The sequence below is a fragment of the Calidris pugnax genome, unplaced genomic scaffold, assembly GCF_001431845.1.
Source record: "Calidris pugnax isolate Ruff unplaced genomic scaffold, ASM143184v1 scaffold109, whole genome shotgun sequence".
Classification (NCBI taxonomy): domain Eukaryota; kingdom Metazoa; phylum Chordata; class Aves; order Charadriiformes; family Scolopacidae; genus Calidris; species Calidris pugnax.
Window position 1 is genome coordinate 2,253,065 of NW_015090844.1, and position 21,425 is coordinate 2,274,489.

Below are 21,425 nucleotides of genomic sequence, written 5' to 3' on the forward strand. Positions count from 1 at the left end.
ATCTGATGCAGGTAAAAGATAACAGTTCCCTATTTCTCACCCGTTTAAAAGCAAACAAGAGCCCTGAAGGCCACCCGCTCACCTCTCCCCCTATGCTACTTCAATGTTAATTTCCTGGCAAATCAAAAATCAGTTTCTAATTGAGTTGACAGGACGATAATGTCAACTTCATATTAGTGTCAATTTTAACATTTATATACTCTGTGCCCACACAGCAAAACCTACTGAAATTTCAAAACAGGGAAAAGAAGTGTTTCACTGCACTCAACAAGAATTACAAATACTCCTCGTAAACTATATCCAAAATAACAGGCTTCAAAATGTAACAGCAGTTGCCCACAATATGCTACAATTGCAATCATTCAGACCAGATGTAGGCTTGTAACCTTAAACAGTGTTTTGCATCTGGGCTCACAACTCACCTTTTACATTAACATTTCATACAAATTATGTAGACAAGATAAGCATGTTTATTTCAGTGGATTCACATTTGACAACTGAATATCAAATAAGCAGTCACCATGATTAGAAATGAAAGCATTTTGTTGCATTGGTAGTATTTTACAGACTCCTACTCTCCTCAGGCAATGACTGAGGCTGAGCCATTGTCACTAGTTTGAGCTCAGATTTGTTAGACTGAATTAGCAGGGGGTTTGCACACTTCAGCTATAACAGATGTTCCTTACACTTGTGTATTGTGATAAAATTAACATCTTAAAACTAGCTAATTTGCAAACAGAAAAGCAACATAATTGCACTTTAACAGCTGAACAGTTTTACTTACTTCCTGAGACAAAAATGGGATGACTTGTGCACAAATTGTATTCAATCTCTTGGCGATTTCTGTCTATAGAGGAAAAGTATTTTGATTAAAACTGTGTTTTAGTTTTGTTGCCATATATCAACTAGTGTACAGGATTATATTAAGTTCCCACAGTGAAAAAGTAACAAAAAAAATCCACATCTTCATACTCCAGCAAATCAAAATAGTTAATATTTAGAGAGACAGAGATTTAGTTAGCTACTCTAGGACATCTGCCATGTCTAAAGCACGTAATCTGTATACACATTCAAGCAGAAATCTGGTCCTTGTACATAGCTCATTAACAAGTAAAGCATTTTTGAAATCCATTAAATCCAAGATAAAGCCTTTTAAAAGGTAGATTTATTATTACTCCAATTATCAAGCAGCATAACATGAAGGTGACAGGCATGGAAGAAAAATGTTTCTTTCATGATCAATTTTATCTGCTTATTAAAAGGTAAAATTAGTTTTGCTGACAGAAACACACCATCAGGAGTACAAAAGAAATACCAAAACAGAAGCGAGGCAGAATGGAGACAAAAGGTACAGACTTCTAAAACATCCATATTGAGACATAATTAAAATAATGCAGAAAAAAATTAGATCAGAAAATGTGATAGTCAATAACAACAAATTTAGTAAAACCATGAGTAACAGGAGAACAATAAGGCTAGGAACCAGCAGAGAAGAGAACAATCCTTCAGTGAAAGCAGCAGAGACGACAGCAGGACGAAGCGTTTGTGTCCCACTTTTTGACAGCTTTGTGTATCTCCCACTTACAGTATGTCAACCTGAACACAGAATTTCTGGTGGGGTACAGGGAACTTTTTCCCTCATTACTCAGCCTTACCTGTGCTTACTGCTTTTCAGACCTATACATCTCTCCACCACTGAGAACCACCATTATAATTAACCCTCAACTCTTCAAGGTGCTTGCACAACTCCCACAGCTTTCCTTAAAAGCATCTCCTGTAGCACAACTGCACAAAGCCAAAGTCAGCATCTAGAAGTGAACACAGCCTATATGCAAGGCACTAGCAACAACTTGTCAGTCTCTGTCATATCATTAAGCCATGTAGATATTTCTTGGGGTTTTTTTAAGACACAAGAAACAAGACATCCTTGCTGAGAACTGTTAGGCTTTCCATGAGATGACATGCATAAATCTAAGCAAAGACAAATTCTTTCAAAGAAGCAATGTTTTCATCTGACTAACTCATCTGCCAAGCCCTTCCCCAAGCCTTCTCATCAGTCTGATCCTTATGCATCAGTCAAGCAGTAATTAGGATACAAAAGCCACACCCAGCAGACAGGTGATTTGGGATCTAAATACAGCTGGCAAGCTTTAACACCTCTTTCCTCACCTCTGACAGATACCGGGAAAATAGCTGATAGCACTGAAACTTGTAAAACACTGTGTCTCTCTGACCTAAGCAGAACTATGCCACCTGACCAAAGCCTGGCATTTGGCACATCCATGCTGAGTTTTGCAAGTGACTAGAGTCTCTGAAGCAGTTCTGGGATAGTTTCTTCCTAGGACAAAAAGGTTCCCCTTAAACGTGAAGTGGCAGTTGCCTTCAGCAAGCCTTAATCCTCCTGCAACATGGGGAAGAGATTTCTATGCTCAACAGAAACAGCTGCCATTACGTGCAGTACCACAGCGGTCTGTTTCCATCTTGTTTGGGTCATGACCATAAAATATCCATCATCCTGAGTGTGGCCTCTAGCACCCACTTACCAACAAAGGCAATACAAGAAAGTTGTGAGCTCCATTATTATCAGTTATCAGACTTAACTATTGCCAAATATGCAGCCAACTTCACTGTCTGTTAACAAAGTAAAAAAACCCACACAATTGTGAGAATTTACATTCTAAATGGGCATTTTTCCACCTACTCAGGATGTCTCTCCAGAAAGCAAGGTATGTCAGCTGTGGCAAGAAATTCTGTTATGTGTCAGTCTGATTGGCTGAGGTATAGCTAAGAAGTTTAGGGTCCAAGAAGTTAACTGCCCTACACCAATGGGAGTACCTTTCTTTTCAGGACAGAAGCCAGGACAAATCACAGCAAGTGATAAATGGGGATAAGTTTTTAAAAAAAAACTTAAATAAGAAGAAACTAACTTGGTTTCTACTGAAGAGTTCCTTGGCCTGTATGGCCTACAAAATGTCTCCCTATTCTGCAATACAGAGGTAAGTATCCTTATTGTAGCTAAAAAAAATAATAATCTATTTTCAGTAGAACCTACAAAACATGCAAGTTGTCCATGTATTGGGTTTTCCTGCACAGGTCCCAAATATCTGAGCTCCACTATAACTACACAGCATACAGGACAGTAAGCAGTAAGTCAAGAGAATGCAACATAAGTCACCTAGATTTTTTTTTTTTTTTTTATTTCTTTTCTAAAAAAGGGGGGGTATAATCAGCTTTCCCCCTTTCTCACTCAATCTTACATTAAAATGATTGCCTCAGTACTATCATACCTGACTTAACACCAGAACTGAAAAAAAAAAAAATAAAATAAATCCTTCTGGGTTTGTTTTATCAAAGCTGGGCATCATTTATGATAATATATGAACAGTATCCTTAATATTCATCCAGTGCTAGGTAAACTTAATGTACATGCCATAAACAAGTTTACTCTGAGATTTCTTGCTGCTGCTACAAGTGCCAGTTAGCCGAGATTTACACTGAAAGGAAACTGAAAAGACTATTCTACACTTCATAACAAAAGTCTGCTTGCATTTAAAAGGCAGTTTGTCTTACTAGCACTATTTCCCACACATGGTTAAATAAAGTACTTAAAATTATATATCCAGATCTCATACATCTGTTTGCTGCCCTCAAATGTTTACTAAAAATATTCTTATTCATAACACGTTACTTTTTTTTTCTCTAGTGAGTTGCAAAAGTTCGGTTTTAATGCACAATTAAGCACTTTTAATGCGCAATAACAACTCTATCAGGAGTTGTTTCCAGAACTGAGAAAGAGGAACTTTTATTACTTGAAATATAAATCTAGCTGTTCGAAAGGCAATGTATACTCACCTTTCAAGATGAAATATCTTTGACTATATATGCTTGAAAACAAAAAGTATTTCTGAAGTAGTCTAGAAAAGCTTTGTTGATCAAGACTAGGCATCAGTAATTGGTGGCATTACTGTAAGCTATATATTCCAGATTTGGAGATCATGCATTTGAAAGTCTCTAAAAGTAAGGTACTTATCAGTTACTTCTAGAGGCCTCCCAATACAATACAGCTATTATCCAACTGCTGATCTTGAGATGTGTAGGGCAGTCAGAAGAACAAGTAAACAAAGACAAATTTGCAGAAAGCTGCTTGAACACAGACAAACATAACTAATTGCCCATGTTCTTTGACTCCTTGGTAAAGCAGACTGTAGAAGCCCTCCTAGCTCTGTGGCAGCTCTTAGCAAAGCATCTGAAGTACCCTTAATTGTTTGTGTTCTTATGCAGAGCCTCTTGAATACATTCATTTTTAATAGAGGACTTGAGTGTGGGGCCCATCAAAGAACGGCAAAACTACATCATTGACTGGTTCTTGCTGTTGTAATGATTGTCTTTTGATTTATTTGTAAATGACAAGCTTGTCAGACCCCTGACTGAAGTGCTACCCTCCTTTCTGAAGTATCATTAAAAATTAACATGAAAGAATTCAGCTGCATTTTGTAAAATTAAGTTGAGCCGACGGATTTTTTTATTTCTTCACTCATGTAATTTTTTGGCCTCTGCTCCATCTAATTAAGGACTTAAATGTTTTGACCTACCCATTGCCAAACTCAAGTGTGTGTACTTAAGTTTGTCTCTTGCTAAAGTGAATTCTTAACATAATGGCAAAGAACAAAGTGGCCAGACTAGTTACTAAATATAATACTAATTTAAATAAGGCATTTTACAAAGCAACTAAGTTCGTATATACAATTGTAATATTTTTTCTTCATTATTTTTTTAAAAAAGAAGTATTTAAGTGTTTTCCTCTACAGTAGTCTATTCCAGATCATTTTGCATTTTGACAGCCTGTACTTTCCAAAGCACCATGTACGATATACTTAAATCAACACAATTTCCTAAACAACTACAGATTTTTGCACTGGAATGAAAAGCTGGAAGTGTAATACAAGTATCTAAACTCTAACTATATTTCTCACTACACCTAAGACCCATGTGTATTTTATCACTAATGCTGGAAGCCCTAGCCTACGGAAGCCACCTCTCTTTTCTTAGTGAAGAATGTAACCTTTCTCTGAGGTGAATTATTAATTACCTTTCGGCTTCAGAGGTTTCAACAGTAATAATTTTGTGTTTGCTCCAATCCGTGTCTACCATATGTTTCCTAGTAGTGACTTTACCTATAGCATCCCTGGTGATCTAAAGCAAAAATTACAACACATTATTTTTAACAATCAATTGTATTATGACTGTTGCTCTATTATTAGTACCAAGACTCCTCAAAGCTGTTCAGGCCTACTTTTACAACACAATGCTCAGCTAAAAGTGTCCATTGTATGTCTGAGGGTTTTTATTCTTTCTTGCAAACTGCACTTCCTATATCACAAAGTATCACAGGGTATCATAGACTTTGATACGATATTTCCTGTATCACAGTATTTGAAAGCACTCTATCACCACTTCTTAAGGGCAGCTTATGTATTATCATTAATTAGATTTTTATTTACCCTAGTTATTTCAACCCAATTTTGAGAATCACATTTGTCATTAAATTGGAAAGAATGCTGTTTAGGAACAACATAATTAAAAGTAAAGCAAGAAAACCCAAAGTTCTGATGATACCAAAAAAAAAAAGTGTGTCCTAATCCATTCCTTATAAAAGCAGAAGAATTGGAGAATCGGCCTTTAATGCACAGAAAAGAATATACTGTCAAATCACATTCGCAAAAGCTTTACAAGGTAATTCTGAAGTACTCTGCCTCCACTTACACTTTCAACACGTAGAAAGCCAAGTACAACAGTGAGCTCCTCCTGGAAGAACAAAATGGACTTCCTGCCATTTACAGAATGTAACACAGTAATCCACTAGGGAGTAAAGGTCAATGTTGCACTTTGGGTCATTACTGAATCATTTGAGATTATCTGTGGTGGGGATGAGAAGAAAATCGAAGGCTATGAGAATGCTGCAAATGGCTTGACCTCAGACCAATTTTCATCTCCATCTGTCTAACAGATATGTGGATAAAAGCCCTCTTTATGGGTCATGCTTGACCATTTTTTAATCCCTGTTGCAAGCCAGAAAACAGTTAAATGCTACATTTCAGAAGTCCATGGGTAAGAAACCGTGTGTATATTTTACTCTTGAGCTAAAGTAGTACCCACTTACTATTTTCATTTTTCCAACAGAATCACGGAAACAAGCAGTACAGTAAAACTATGCAGCATTAATTCTTTCTGTGATATAAATATTTGAAGACAACAAAACGCACAATTCACAGAGCAATTACATAAAAGAAACATTTCACCATGCTTAGCTCTCTGCATGTTTTCTTAGAGCTTTGCTACAAAAAGACTCAAGACTTCCAAAAAATTGTTGCTAAAAATCTGGGGGCTGGGGGATGTTAAATCTTGAAACTTAAAGCGTCAAATGATTAAGGATACCATTCTGTGAGCTTTGCCGCTCATGAGTTATTGAATCCATGCGAGCACTGAGATATGTATATATTATTTAATGCCCTTTTATTTAGAACTAATCCACTACACAATCTGTTTTGGCAATGGCTACAAAAGGAAAAAAAAAAAATAAAGGCAACATGCCATTTAAAAGTTTAGGCCCCCATAGTATATCAATGTCAAACAACAGCGTGTCAAGCTAAGATTCAATTCAGGTAAGTGCCACTGCCAAATTTTCTTGTTCCCAGACGTGCTTTAAGATTATTTTATTGCTTAAAATTTAATTTGTTCCAACTCGCATCTCCATGACAACGTTGGCTAACCCTGCAAATCATTTGGGTAATTGGATATCTTATCTTTCTATTGCTCTCAAATCGAATGATTCTGCTAGAACTGCAGCAGCCAATCAAATTTACAGGCCTCCTGAGTAATAGACTCACACAAGTAGCCACATTCATCTCCCCTTTACCGCCGTATTAACCACCCTGCAACAAACTGTGGAAGTTGGCCTTCAAACTCTATTTTAAATTATAAACACTGTCATTACTAATATTCTCACCAATAGGAGGGGGTGGTAAGGTTTATTCTCAACAGATACTTGAAATTCAATCTGACAAGCGGCAATGGGTAGCGTTCATTTCAGCGACAGGAACAATCTCTGTATTTTGGGCGTAAGCTGTCAGTTTAATATGACATATCATTAACAAATACAGCTTTCCCTCTGCCCCACATTTGTGCTACTCATTTTAATTGCGAGATCAGCCACCCACAAGACGATGATATTAAAACCTCGGAAGACTGGCATGAAAAATCTTTAGCTATGAAAAAAACCAAAACATCACCATATTGCAAGTGGGAGTGGGGAGACGAAAAAGTAACAGAAATATTAACAGAATAAAAACTCAAAATGACAAAGCCGCAGAATGGTAGATAGTTTCCGAAGTGAAATTAGCAGTTTTTTTTTTAATTCAATACCTAAACTACATTTATCTGAATCCCCTCAGATGTCAGTTTAAATTACAGAAAGGTCACATTAATTTAAACATAAGCTGCATATGATGCGTAAGTCAACAACTACACTTGCCAAACATCTACTACAAGTTTGGACTTCATTCAACTGTTAAGTGAAGTGACTGGATGTATTTCAGATGTCTAATTTCAATGCCTTCTATAATAATAGAGAGAGGCTGCTGTGTAGCTCTCAATGAACCACTATACACAACAGCCCATCCCATTTGCAGCTGTAAATCCTGTTGAACCCAAGCCAACTGGCAACAAAGAAGCTGTTGTCAGGATGTTAAAGTGCTCCTTTCACACATCTTCACTATGTCAAGACTCTTCTTAAACTTGACTAAACAGGAGTTATCACATTTCTCCGTTAATCCAACCTTACCCCATCTTGCGCAAGCACTAACAACTACAAAAGGTGTGTTTATCCAAATTTTAGTTCCACGGCTTAGTTTCCATGCCTAAGCTAAGCTTCAATACACACAAAATTATTTAAATCTTGAAGGCAGCACACAGATTTATTTTACTTTCAAGTTGTTTCCCAGCACACACAGTTCCCACTTTTATTTACATTCCATGAGACGCTGACTCTAATCCAGAAGAGGTCTTGCTACCTTTGCTTCCAGAGGCACATTTTCTTCAAACCACACTGGAGACATTTGGACTTGTCCAACATCTCAACTGACTAGTCACACAGAAAACATTACTACAGGATGAGGGAAAGGACCAGTTTAGTAGACCACCACATCAGCAAGTTAAATAGGCTCACAGGAGGCATCCATCAGGTAGCAGAGTAGCCCAAAGTACCAGTAGAACCGAGCTGGGAGTAGAGTTTTTTGGGGGAAACAGTACGCTATCGGAGGAGCTCCCCTCTTCCCAAAGGACTGCACTCTCATGTGCTTTTACAGTGCTCTAGAAGAAGCATGATCTCCAAAACTGTCCAGCATGCTTTGCATTATTGTCCTTAAGGACATCAAGAACTTAATTTACTCTGGACAACTGAGCAACACTACACTATACAAGAACAAGGAGGAGACAAAAAGAAGAGAAGACGACAGGAGGCATAGAAACACAGCATATCTGTAACTGCTACACCTCTACCAGAAATGAGTCCTTTTGTCTTTAGCTTTAGTTTAGGACACTGTTTTAAAACTATTGCCTATTTTGCATTCACTGCTGTAAATGCAAAATTCACAGGAAATTTCTGCATACATCGTTACAGCACTTGCCACACTAAGCCCCTTTATTGTTGGGATGGTAGCGGAAAGTCAGAGTTCTTCCATAGCTGGAGAAGTACCTAGAGTCATAGAGGTTATAAAAATTAGAGCACAAAGTTTCTGACACTAAGCATATACATTTACAGTATGCAAGACAATAACAAAACTCCCAGTCAGGAGTCAGTCCTTATCAAGATTCAAGACTATAATAGCAGTAGAATTTGAACTTGATTACAACCATAACCATCCCACCTGACAATAAGCAAGACACATTAAGAGAATGGCCTGAAATATGGGGGAAGATTCACTACACTACATTCACCAGCACTTCAAAAATAGCTACCAAATTAAACTTACTTGGTAAGTCACATGCACTTTTGCTCCTTATATATAATTTCACCATTTTACAGCACTTGAGATACTCACAACTCAGCTTCACAAACCCGTCACATCTGAGAAACAATTCAAGGCCTTAAAAAGGTGTTCATATCAATGCTTCAGATGCTATCAGGTGAATCGCCAATAAATAACAAGTGCAGAAGATTCACAACTCTTTTGTTAGCAACTAGCAGATTTATCCACCAGGCAGGATTTGGAAGGAAGGTGAAACTAATGGAGATTTTCACTACATGGGAAAAAGGTCTGGAAATCTTTCAGCAAAACCTTGAGAACATGTCAATAAGTTTCTTCCCCATTTTTTTATTTTTGTATATATATTCTGTTGCTCACAGAATAGAAAAAAAACACCTAATAAATATACTGTCTAGATTACATTCTAATAGAGAAGAACTGAATGAAACTGTCCAAATAGAAACTATTGGTTGAGACTGACAATCATTGCAGAGTTTGCAATCATCAGGACAGGAAGGAAGAATGAAAAAGCCAGCAAGACTTCAGGAAAGCGTATGCCAAATGGTAAGATCAGCTTAATAGGTCCTGTTACTGAGAGGGAAGACAAAATGGCATTATGGAGAGCTGACGTTATCTTTATGAAACAATACTGAGGACATGGATGACAGTTAACACACCTGAGAACAGAATAAGGGACAGAGGAAAAGGGGAGGGATGGAGTTGTGCTGAGAGACTAAATCCCAAATTCTTACCTGACTTCATACAAACAAGAAGTGGAAACTAGGTCAGGTGAGGCAGCATGAACACATAAAGCACAGACATGTATTTTTGTAACCATGGGCCAGTAGTAAGCAACAGCTAAAGAAGAGCTAGTCCTCTACAGGTTAGAATAGTTGGTGAACATAAAAAAAAAAAATAAAAAAAAATTGTTTGATCCCCTCAGTTTGAAAAGGAAAGATATGGTCAAGGGACACTGAGAGGGCCAAAAAGTCTGTACTTTTTTGCATCTGTCTTAACTACACAAAACCCACTACCAATCACATAATTAATATAAATTACTAGTTATATAAGGTCAACACTGCAGCTTCAATAGGAAATTAACAGATCAAAGTATTCCAAGTAAAATGTCTTCAAATTGGCTATGCCTGATGAAATAAAAAGATCACATTAGTGAAGACTGAGCAGCTAGCAGACACCTTGCAGAAAGAGCAAATGTTAAGTGAACAGGGGACTATGGAAGGACAGTGCCTAGCAGACAGGAAACAGCATATGAAGGAGCAAAGCTCCAGCTTAATTACTATTCCTTAAGTTAGGGGCATTAAAAAGCCTCTTATCCATAAACATCTAGGTGAAACAGGGATATAAATCACAACTCAGAAGTATTCGCCAGCAGTAAACAACATCAGAGTTATGCAGTGTTCAAAAAAGTAAAGTAATCATGGTTAAGAAAGGCAGAATTTGACACTCATAGCACTCTTAGGGGCACCACAAACAGCATAGCCGAAACTTCACAGGAACAAGTACAAAACTGTTTGATGATTAAACCACATATGAATACATCCTTCTCTACTGCAAATTAAGAAGGTCTGCATGCATGATAGGCCCAGTATTTTTCAGTATTTCCCACTAACAAGCATGAAGATCTCTTCATTTGCCCTAATCCTTAATTTGCAGAGCACTTCAAGCTGAGAAAGACAGAATATGCCAGAGAATAGCTTCAGAATTCACTTTGCAGTGAATAGAAAATGGACTACAAAGGAAAAGGAAGGACGGGGATAAACAGGGATAAAGGACCATAGCACGCCTAGACAGGAACATAAAGGAAAAGGAAATAATGGGCCAGGAAGGAATCTCTCGGTCACAGCAGATCGTAAGTCAATAGCATGCTACTGAAAAAAAGGCTACCATCACTGTAAACCAGCCGTACGCTAAGTAAACCTCCTGTGCTACTCAGCACAGCCTTTCCTCCCCTGGAGTACTGCACTCATGTCGGGCACTGTACTTCAGCCAGGCAACAACATTCAGACAATGAATATTAGGCTGTATAGGTATGCAAAACAGTGCTGGAAGGAAGGTGAATGATCTGCTATCCCTATCCCCGGCGAAGAAAATGCGTAGTAAAGAGCTGAAGCCGCAACAGAAAAGATTGAAGACATAACTGAAGAAGCACTTCAACAGCAAGGACATAAAGGCACTCTGCTACCTAGAGAGCTTGTGAGTCACCACAACTGTTAAGTCTTTGCGAACAGATAGGACAAGCAACCTATCAGGAATGACATCGGTATAGCCAATCCTGCCAGGACACAGGGAGGCACTTTCTAGTGCTGTGATTCTACTGCTCATACTTCAGTTTAAAGAAGCAACCTAAGAGCTTCCCATAGGTCTTGTTAATTAAAGATTTTGTGTTTGCTTAACTGGAAATTTACATCCATAATTTGAGGCCGCAGACAGCTAGCTGTCTGCAAAATAACAGCTGGAAACCTTATAACCAGTTACAAAAATAGAAAATCAGAATGACCCTACACCCAAACTCACACATGAAGAACAGCAATAAATGTTTCAGCTTTTTTTTTTTTTAACCAAACAAAAGACTGTTGTAAATGGAAACTGTTGTGGCAACACCGCTATTGGTTTTGTTTTATTCCCCAAGAAATTATGGGGCTTTCATCCCAGTGATTCAATTCAAACTTCTACATTTAAAAAAGTTGAGCTCATCATACTATGAAGCAGAGACCACAGCAATTCAGTGGTTTTAGAACACTTTAAAATAATTTCATAAATAGACAGATTTCCACAGATCATAAAACCCACCGTTTCAGATGTCCTTTCCTTTTCTCAACCTAACAAAAGCAGATTTCCTCATAAACTTAATACCTAATCCAGATGCAGCTGAACAAGCATAGCCATTCTTGCTCTCCTTCTCAAAAACTGAAAGCTATCTTTTTGTTTTTCATTGCTAATCCATAGAAACCTTTAAAATGGCACAAATAAAGGCAGCAGCATTTTGTTCTCTAAATCAATTTTATCCTCAGCTATCAACTAGATGTTCCAGCACAGAGAAAGAACAGTCCTTCCTTTCTAATTCAAAAATCCATATTGCCATTGCCCTTGCAAACTGCTAAACAAGCAGTATCGGCAATTCACTTGTGTTCTGTAATATATTTACTGCAAATCCCAAGGGCTTGCCTCCTAATGCAGTTTTCTATTGTGTCTGCTCTTGTCAATACACTGACTGGTCACCTTACAAGTAAGTTGCTTTGACCGACTGTTTACACAAACATCAAAAAGCTTCAAAAGGAATAAAAAAACAAGACTGAACAGAGAAAAAGGACACCCATGCTGCTGGGGGAGGGGGGTAAACAAACAAACAAAAAAATCCCAAACAACCTTACACCAAAACACAAATTAACCTCAGTTTTCTGTTTTGTTATCTCATAGCCAAAAAGACTAGTTAGTTCTTCAGATTACTTGGGAAGTACAAGATATTTCCAGATAAGGAGCCCTGACACAAAGCCTACCCAACACCTCTCAAAGAACTTTAATTTGTAATTTAATTATCTGTGGTAATTTGTTCACATGTCTGAAGAACATAAAGGTGAGAGCAACTCAGCCAATCCCCAATTAGATATTAGTCTTTCACACTGTGCAATTTATCATCAGCTGCAGAATACTATTATCACTATAAAAAGTTCAGTGAAACCTAGTACACTGATTAATTTCCTGAACTGCTTTCCCCATTCTAGAAAGTACATTTTATAACAACTTGGCTTGCTAACAAATCCTCAACACTTACAAACTTATAATACTACCACCCTACAAAATAATGCGATAAAACCCTTTCTATTCCAATTTTACTTAAGCCTACTGTGTTTAAGCGAGGGAATTCAGCATTGCTTCCATTTGTTTATATGCATCTTAACACAGCAACAGGGTAGGCTGGTTTCTTAAGTACTAAAAAAAGTGCATCACTAGGCCTTCTTTTAAGAGAGACAAGCTTAGAAAATAATTGATTTTTAAACCTAGTCAGATTTAAACTAGAGTTCAGTTAAGAATAAAGTCAATTTCAGCAAGCTTTAATCTACTCTTCAATCATCTCCAGCAGTACGCCATAAACAGGTCACTAGTGGAGTTTCACAGGGGCCCTTTACTGCAATCTGTTTTATGAATATGTTCAGCAGTGCAGCCTGGAAAAGACAGCAAGCAGTGAGTAAGAAAGCTCACTCTGTAAGAGATTTCATTCAAAGTAAAAGCAATGGCTGAAGAACTGCAAAGAGACCTTACAGGTCTAAGTGGGCAATGAAAAGAACTGTATATAAACAAAAATTTACACACACTGGGAGTAGCCATCTCTAGCTTCAACATAAAGTGATGGCTCCTGAGCTTACAATCATTATTCATGAGCAAGAACTCAAACGGGAAAGGTGATTCCAGCAGTTCAGCATTTTGTGGCAGCCAAAAGAGAAATCCAATACAAGGACCTTTAGTAAAGGAAAAAATTCTGTTTTCTTGATTATTTTTTTTTTGTTATAAGAAAATTTCTGGTTCACCAGCACCCTGAGAACTGCATCTCATTTCAATATGCTAAGTTAAAAATTTAAAAGGTTGAGGGAAAAGCAAGGAAGATGGTCAAAGAAAGCTACACAACTGTGTAGACTGGGGCTGCCCAATCTGAAAAGGAGTCAACACAGAGATTCAAAATTTTGAGTGCATTGAAGAAGCAGCTAGGCATCAACCCCTTGTCTGTTCTGAGAATGAGGGCCCATCAAATAAGATAGTGGAAACCAGGTTCAAAGCAAACAAAAGTTGTTTTCTGCCCTGCGCCTGAGGACAACCTCCTTCCCATGACAGCATAGCCAGGGTAGAAACCCACTAGAAAGTAGTTTTGCAGAGTCTGGAGGGACAAGTTAAATATGCATTAGCCCCACACCCTTGTGTTGATGAAGGCCACACCTCATGCTAAGATGCAATAGTTTGACTGCATCCAGCTGGTTAATTAAAGTAAATTGTTCCCCTTGTTTAGCGAGAAGGAAGATGTTGCCAAACTGAAGCAAGTCACTGAGTGACACCAGTCAGATGACCAAGGAATCAGAGCACAGAATGTACCAGGAAGAAGCTAGATTTGTTTTGTTTCAAGAAAAGAAGGATTAGTGGGAAAAGAGATCTGACTGCTAACAAAGAGGTGCTTATGCAGAATAGTAAACCAGACTCTTCTCATTAGTGCACATTAGAAGAACAAAAGGCAGACAACAGTCACCAGCGCAGAGAAGCAAAGTCCAGTTAGTGAAGGAAACAATTCTTCATAATGAGGGTGGGTCAAACACTAGAAAGTGTTGCCCAGGGTTGTCACAATGGAAATTTGATACTTGCAAAAGCACAGGTTGGAATTTCAAGTTGAAGAGGGGACCAACTTGCAAGTACCCTAAAAAAGTAAAGCCATGGCTTACCAGCAGTCATAAGGACTGATCTGTTAAACTAGCTGTTCTGACAAATACATGCTGAAAAATCGGGAATTCTCCATCAGTTGGTTTTCTCTTTCTGAAAGGAACTATGTGAGCAACTACTATTGCTCAAATACCTACATCCAGAGTCCAATTGAGAAGGGTTACGCACAAGTTTAAAATAGTAGTATTTGGCATAATTGCCATTAGATATCCCTAAATCTTATTTCAAGTGGAAAGATAACCTCATTAGTTCTACTCAAAGCTGTTATCATTTTAAAATAACAGTACCGTGCTGTCTTCTGATAAGCACCAGTTAACCTCAAATTGTATTTAAAGGCTTTTACTGTATGCCAATGGTGACCTACTATCAAACCTAGAAGATCCTATCTTCCATTTTGCACAGGAGACACAATGCAATATTACTGCTTTGCAACAAAGACCTAAGTCCTGTAGTAGGGTGGGAGGAAAGGCAATTCAAAAAAAGTGTTAAGCTTTTTCCCTGGAATCTGTTGTGACAGAAGTAGTTCTGTACGTTCACAAGGCATATTCCCTCTTACTCTTCTCCCTACCCCAAAAAATACCTGGAAGTTTTTCTTGTTCACTTCAGCCAATCCATGAAGTACATCAACAGACATTTGGCAATCTAAGTTCCAGCAATGCAAGGGAAGCTTAACAATGTAGCTGGTAGGAACAATTTCCCTCTCTCCCTCCATGGTTCTGCAAGGAACCTGAAATCTGGTAGAGAGTCTAAAATGCAAGATGATCAGGCAGTATTTAACATATGTACAATGTTTACACTGTGACATACTTTCGGATTAAGTTATATATGGAGTTGACATAATAGATGCTATCTGACAATATGGTTATCTAAAAGCTTCATGAAGATATAATTTACACAGTGCCCCAAATCTGTCAGATAACAATAACGCTGGTCTCAAACTCAAATGTGGTTCAAAAGTCAAGGAAGTTGAGGTCATTACCTTAGTCTTTCCTCCCTGTTCAAACTGGCAACCCTACTTGTGATTGAAATGGCTGCACTGGTGGTACAACTGTACCTATTTAGAAACCCAATATTTATTAAGTAAGTACAGTTTTTTTAAGTGAAAAATATTACATCCAAATCAACCTTACCGTTTTCTCTTTTAAATAAAGAGAGGTTTTGCATGTCTTACGTGGCAGTGCCAACTGTAAAATGCTCCTGAAACACTCATTGCACGCCACCAAAACCTTAAAGATTCAAGAAGTTTTTCATTCCAATAATTAAAATACAAGTAGGAAAAAAAGAAAAAAATTATCTTTAAATCCCTTTCAATAGCACAGCCATCCTACTTGGGAGCTGTAGAGAGCTAACTAAGCTCCTTAATTCTCTTCTATTTAACCCACTCCTGAAGACTGACGTTCTAATGAGATATCAGTAAAAGATTCTGTCCTTTGCCATAGAACATAGAAATGATTCTGCAATACATTCCAGGCTAAACCAGACATTTAACTGCTGTACAATTGGTTAACATAACGCAGTTTGAGAGTTTGCATACTTTTATACAGGAGAGAAGGTACTGTATAACAGGTCTGCCTCCAGGCAGGTCACAGAGATCACAATAACCCACCCAAAGAGAAGGAAACCTAGCTGTCACCATTGGGATAGCAGAAACCCACATGCTGTAGTAGTTTATATAGTCTGTCAGTTGCTTCAGCAGTGATGAATTTTTCTTCCTTTGGCTGCCTGCCACTGAACAAGAGCTAATCTTGCACCTAAACAATCTAGGCATTAAACGCACAGGAAGCCTTATCTTCTGACTTTTGACAGAAGATGACAGACAGAGCTGGTGAAAATAAAGAGGCACTGCCCTAATAGCCAAAGGCAGCAACCCTTTAAGTACAGCATGATTTTTAACACCCATCCAACTCTATATCTTGGCACTAAGAGTTGACACATCTGCTTTGCCAGCAACGGATGTCACAGTGGGAAAAATCTGACTTGGACAGTATAAACACAGAAGAGAAACTTAAGACCACCCAAAACATCCTTATTTGTTCTGTCTTCTTAATGTATATAATAATGATATCTGAATCAAGTGCATCTATCCTAAACAAATCCTCAGGTGCTTCTGTTTCATGTATGCAATCCTCACTCAGTAACTATTCATCTTAAAAATAATTATCTCTGAAAGCAGTATGAGAATCCACACACAACATCCCCTTAAGAATTAACCTTTGAAATTATTTTTAAAAAATAATAATAAACCCCACATAGAAACAAGACACACACACACCCCAAAAAAAAAATCCACAAAAAACCCCACAAACTAGCCAAAAATACACCGAAAAAATTAATTCCTGACCACTCTTCAGCCAGCAGGTTAAAATGCAGCAGCAGGACCTGGATTTAAGCACACAGTTATGCAATTAAACACTGCAAAATGCCAAAGCTAAAGTTGTGAAGGAAGCCTTACAATGGCCATTTCGGGACTCAAGTGCAACATACTCAAGTGAAAAGCTCTGTTTGCATATGGAAAGTTCAGCGCAATTAAATCTGTTGACAGCAACATTCAAGTCCTGACTAACTTTGTTTTAGTCAAATTGTAATAGATTAGCAAATCAAATGAAGAGGAAACTGCTGATGCAACTGCATCGATACAAGAAATCAACCCTTTCACACACACAGGCAACCTGCAACTATTTCCTTTCATCAAAGTGACTACCTTAACAGTGAGGTATGCACAACGCTGCATAAAGAAACGCTGCTGCAGTGTAATTTTTTGTTTTTCAATCAGCAGCCCAAGCACTCTGAAGGGCTTCACACAGAGCAAGTGCAGCATCCACACAGGAGGCAGGCCTTAAAAACATTAAAGCTTGTTCAGCGGAAAGTTTCCCCATCACTGCATTTTTCAGTAACAAAGATGTTGTCAGAAATGACAATTTTTCGTGTCCCCTGATGATGCCTTGCTAGCATTTGGTTATAAGCCATAAAGCAGGAATAATTTCAGCCTGTCAGGAGTCTAGCTAATGCCCAGTTTCCCCCTAGAGAGAATTCCTGTCAAATGTAATGAGAGCTCCAAAGGCCCTCTCTACAACATAATGAGCACTTAGGCCACGCTGGTGATCAGCCAGCAAAAAGCATCAATTTGAGCCTGGCTACACCCTTGGGGCTAGACATCACCAGTTTTAATAAGAATTATGATTACTATCTGCCAAAAGCCTCCTCAGAACTTACCGTTAGCAGTGAAAATTCAGAAAGATGTCATTGGTAGATTACAGGAAACAAAAAAAAACCACCTAAGACCACCTACATACTGAACTGTAACACCATTTGGCATCCTCATCACAGGCATCTAAAACGAGAATCTTTAACAAGAAGGTACTACTTTTATCAGAAATTAGAATTGCTTAACGTGTAAAAGCGTAGTATCTGAGACTGATATTCGGTGAGATGTATTTATGCCCTAAAAGCTTAACGGCATACACAGATTAAGACTCTCCCCAGCTAGAACCAACATATATATAATGTTCTGTCATAAATCTTAAAAGCTTCCAAAGTATCACTGCCTACTGAGTATGTAATTATAGTTGCCATACATACAGAACATTAAACCCTTGCAATACACAGATGTTAAGGTCAAAGTGGAAACCTCAGTTCTGACACTCTTTAATCTTGCGGGTTTAATTGATTTTATCTGAAGTTAATTCCTAGTACATTTACTGAAGTCACATGTTCTTTTCAAGATGTTCTGAAAACAACACTCATTTCACACCAAATGAGGCTCCTATTAGAGATGTTGACTTCCTCACAGGTTACAGCGTGCCAAAAAGTCATTTAGGAGAGGAAAAAAAATTAATCGCAGAAAGAAAGAAATGTCCAAAGCACAAAGCCTGGAAAAGTCACCTCAGAAAAACTGACATTCTTCTAAAACACAAGACAGGAACACAGCTACAGTACAGACCCAAGCCAAACACTAGTCTAGTTGTTTTGTCTATCTAGTCAGTGCATTACTTAAAAAAAAAAAGTTGTAACAATATTTCTTATTTTACCATCATTTTGGATTCGAACAAATGTACCTCTAAAAACCAAGAGGATACCTACTTAGTCTTGCAGACAGAAAGTTATCACAGAATTACAATACCACCTTATCTAATATTATATTTTTCGGAGAAAATAAAACAAAAATCAAAGAGTTCAGAGTTACAAAAGCAAAATTAAACTCTGCAGTTCACTTGCTTAATGAAAGTCTTTGAATATACTGAAGATCCAAAGCCTGAACTAATCAATTTCTTCGCTGTGCCCCAGCCGGTCAGCCATGCTCTTTAATTTAATGAAACAAGAGTTTTAGATGAAATAGCACATACACATCACAAAAGAATTGTATTGTTGCACTTTGAAATGTGTCCAACTGTGCAACTTCATCTAATGATAATTTTTTTTAAGAGGCCATCGATTTCTGAAAGACTTTATTGTACCAGCATCTTGATGAAAAAGTGAATGTCAGCATATCTACAGAATACTTACACCCTGCCATTAATGCTTTATTTGGCAGACAATGACTACTCAATTGAGGGTCCTCTGGGCTGAGCAATCATTTAGCTTTTCTTCTCTTACGAGGTCCTTAGTGTCTTGTTCCAGTTCAATACTCTTGATTCACCATTATAGTAGCCATAAGTGTGAATTTTATGGGAACTTGCAAACTCATAGTCATAACTAGAGCTTTCCAAGTCACTAATCTTTTCATACCTTTAAATGGCAAGGATTTGAGCAACCACTGCTACATATGCTACGGACGCATAAGACCAGTTCTACATATCAAAGGCTCTACCACCAACAAAAGAAAACCACAGAAAGCACTGAATTATATCTTTGAAACCACAGACACAAGACCTTTCCTACTTTTGCTAATGTCCTTCAGGACCAACACCAAGAAAGCCTTGTCACTCAACATAATCTATACCTCATTTGACAGCAGGTAGGCAAAGGTTTACTAGTCACAGCTACAAATCAGCCTATTGATTCGGACACATGATACAGTCATCCAAACATAAACAGAACAGCTACATTTCAATGCATTAGAGAGACTGCAGATTTTGTGGTTTAGAAAACAAAATACCTTACCTGTTTGTGCATTTCAATGTTTAATCCATACGACATTTCATAATACTGCAAATAAAGGAGCACACATTATTTTCTTATGCTGGCTTACATTGCATTTGGAGGTATTTACTGAAATAAAGAAAAACCTAGTACACTTACCATCACATAGTGCCTCTGCATTTCTGTCTTTTCACTTGCCAGTTTCTCACATTCCAATTTAAGGCTACAAAATAGATCACACTTTAATATAATTGTTATGTTATTCGTTTTGACATTTACCCACTTTATTTGTATATTAACAGAAGTAGCTAATTAAAAAACCTCATAAACCAACACACAAACACAGAAAGACTTAATTCATACTTTAAATACAAAGGCTGAACAGGAAATTGAAAAGGTATTTCATGGGAACTGTATGAGACCCAAACTGTTTCCAGGACCCAAACATATCTCGTCTTCATGCTTTAACAAAGAGCTGCTATGAAATACTACAACTTTCAAGCTGTAACAGCATTTGAATTTCTCTAAATTTACTACTTCTCAGAAGTAAAATAGAGGTATTTCTTTGTATGGGGCATTTAGTAAATTACTGAACAGTAACACTCACATTTACAATTACAACTTGAGTTGTAATCTATAGTTGTAATCTATAATCCTTAACCTTAAGTTATCTTGCCCACAGCATGAAAATTAGTACTTTCTATTATCATTTACTAGGGAGTTCTCTATTTTTGTTTTCATAAATGAAAAGCAGTTACATTCAGTACTTGCATACCTCATCACTAACAAGGGCATAATTCTAACTACTTTCACAGAGGGCAAATGCCTCGACATTCCCTTTGTTCTCTGGCACACTGATAATTTGATATTTTTTTTTTTATGACACCAGGAAGCATCCTAGGGAACAGTTAGTGTGTAAGCCATCTTTTTTCACTTACAGCTGTGATATCGAATGTTTACAGTTTACATTGCATTTCTAAATAAATAGCTTAGACAAGTTAATGGCTTTAGATAAGACTGCAGTATCATAGTTAAGAAAGAAGAAATCTAATTAAAACCAAACAGTTTTAAAACTGGGAAACCCGTAAAGGTTTTATTCCTACCCAGGTCTTGCAGGTACACACGAGCACAAAATTAAGAATAAATGCCCCATAATGCCCTGTGTATGCAAGAGCTCATACCCTAAATCTCCGCAGGGACCTCAGTAGCAAGCGCAGTAAGAACGCCTGAAGGACAGCACAACAATCAGAAACGCATGCCACAGCTTCAGGAGGTTCACGACACCTTTGTGTTAGTTGTGTTAGTACTGCAGTACTTGTGTGCTTTAACAGTCCTTCTTGGCTCTTCAAGCACCACACGTTAGCGTCGTATTAATCTTTGAATTAACACCACACACAAATGAGCAAACACGAGAATTAGCTTCCTTAATGCTCTGGGCCACAGAATTAGCGCTGGTCTTCTCTCGATATACTCTAAAAAGTCTCCCACAGAAGGATCCCTAACAATTTTTATTTTTTTTTTTTTTCCCCTCCAAACGCATTCAAGCGCCGAACCGCTCCAGTTTGGACACAACAATCTTTTCGCGGGTGCCCGGGTCGCCCGTGGGCAGGAGGGCAGGGCTGCCTCCTCCCGATCGCCCCGATCGCCCCGTCTACCGGACACACACACACACACTTTTTTTTTTTCCCCTCCAAACGCATTCAAGCGCCGAACCGCTCCAGTTTGGACACAACAATCTTTTCGCGGGTGCCCGGGTCGCCCGTGGGCAGGAGGGCAGGGCTGCCTCCTCCCGATCGCCCCGATCGCCCCGTCTACCGGACACACACACACACACACACCCACTCCCATCACCTCCCCGCCAGGGACGGGGACCCGCCGGAG

The 21,425-nt window shown here is 38.1% G+C and overlaps 1 protein-coding gene across 3 annotated transcripts in view; it reads right to left on the reverse strand.

The window, feature by feature from the left end:
• The window catches only part of TLE1 (transducin like enhancer of split 1), an 82,324-nt gene that overhangs the window by 60,347 nt on the left and 552 nt on the right, over positions 1-21,425 (reverse strand). For 2 of the 3 annotated variants that reach the window (XM_014942651.1, XM_014942650.1), the window contains exons 2-4: positions 19,704-19,767; positions 19,566-19,610; positions 785-847 (exon numbers count right to left, since the gene is read on the reverse strand). In XM_014942651.1, coding sequence (XP_014798137.1) covers positions 785-847; positions 19,566-19,610; positions 19,704-19,724 — 129 coding nt within the window. In that variant the 5' untranslated portion in view covers positions 19,725-19,767. Of the gene's footprint in view, positions 1-784; positions 848-19,565; positions 19,611-19,703; positions 19,768-21,425 lie in introns of those variants that run through there. The other variant, XM_014942652.1, reaches the window with a different exon arrangement.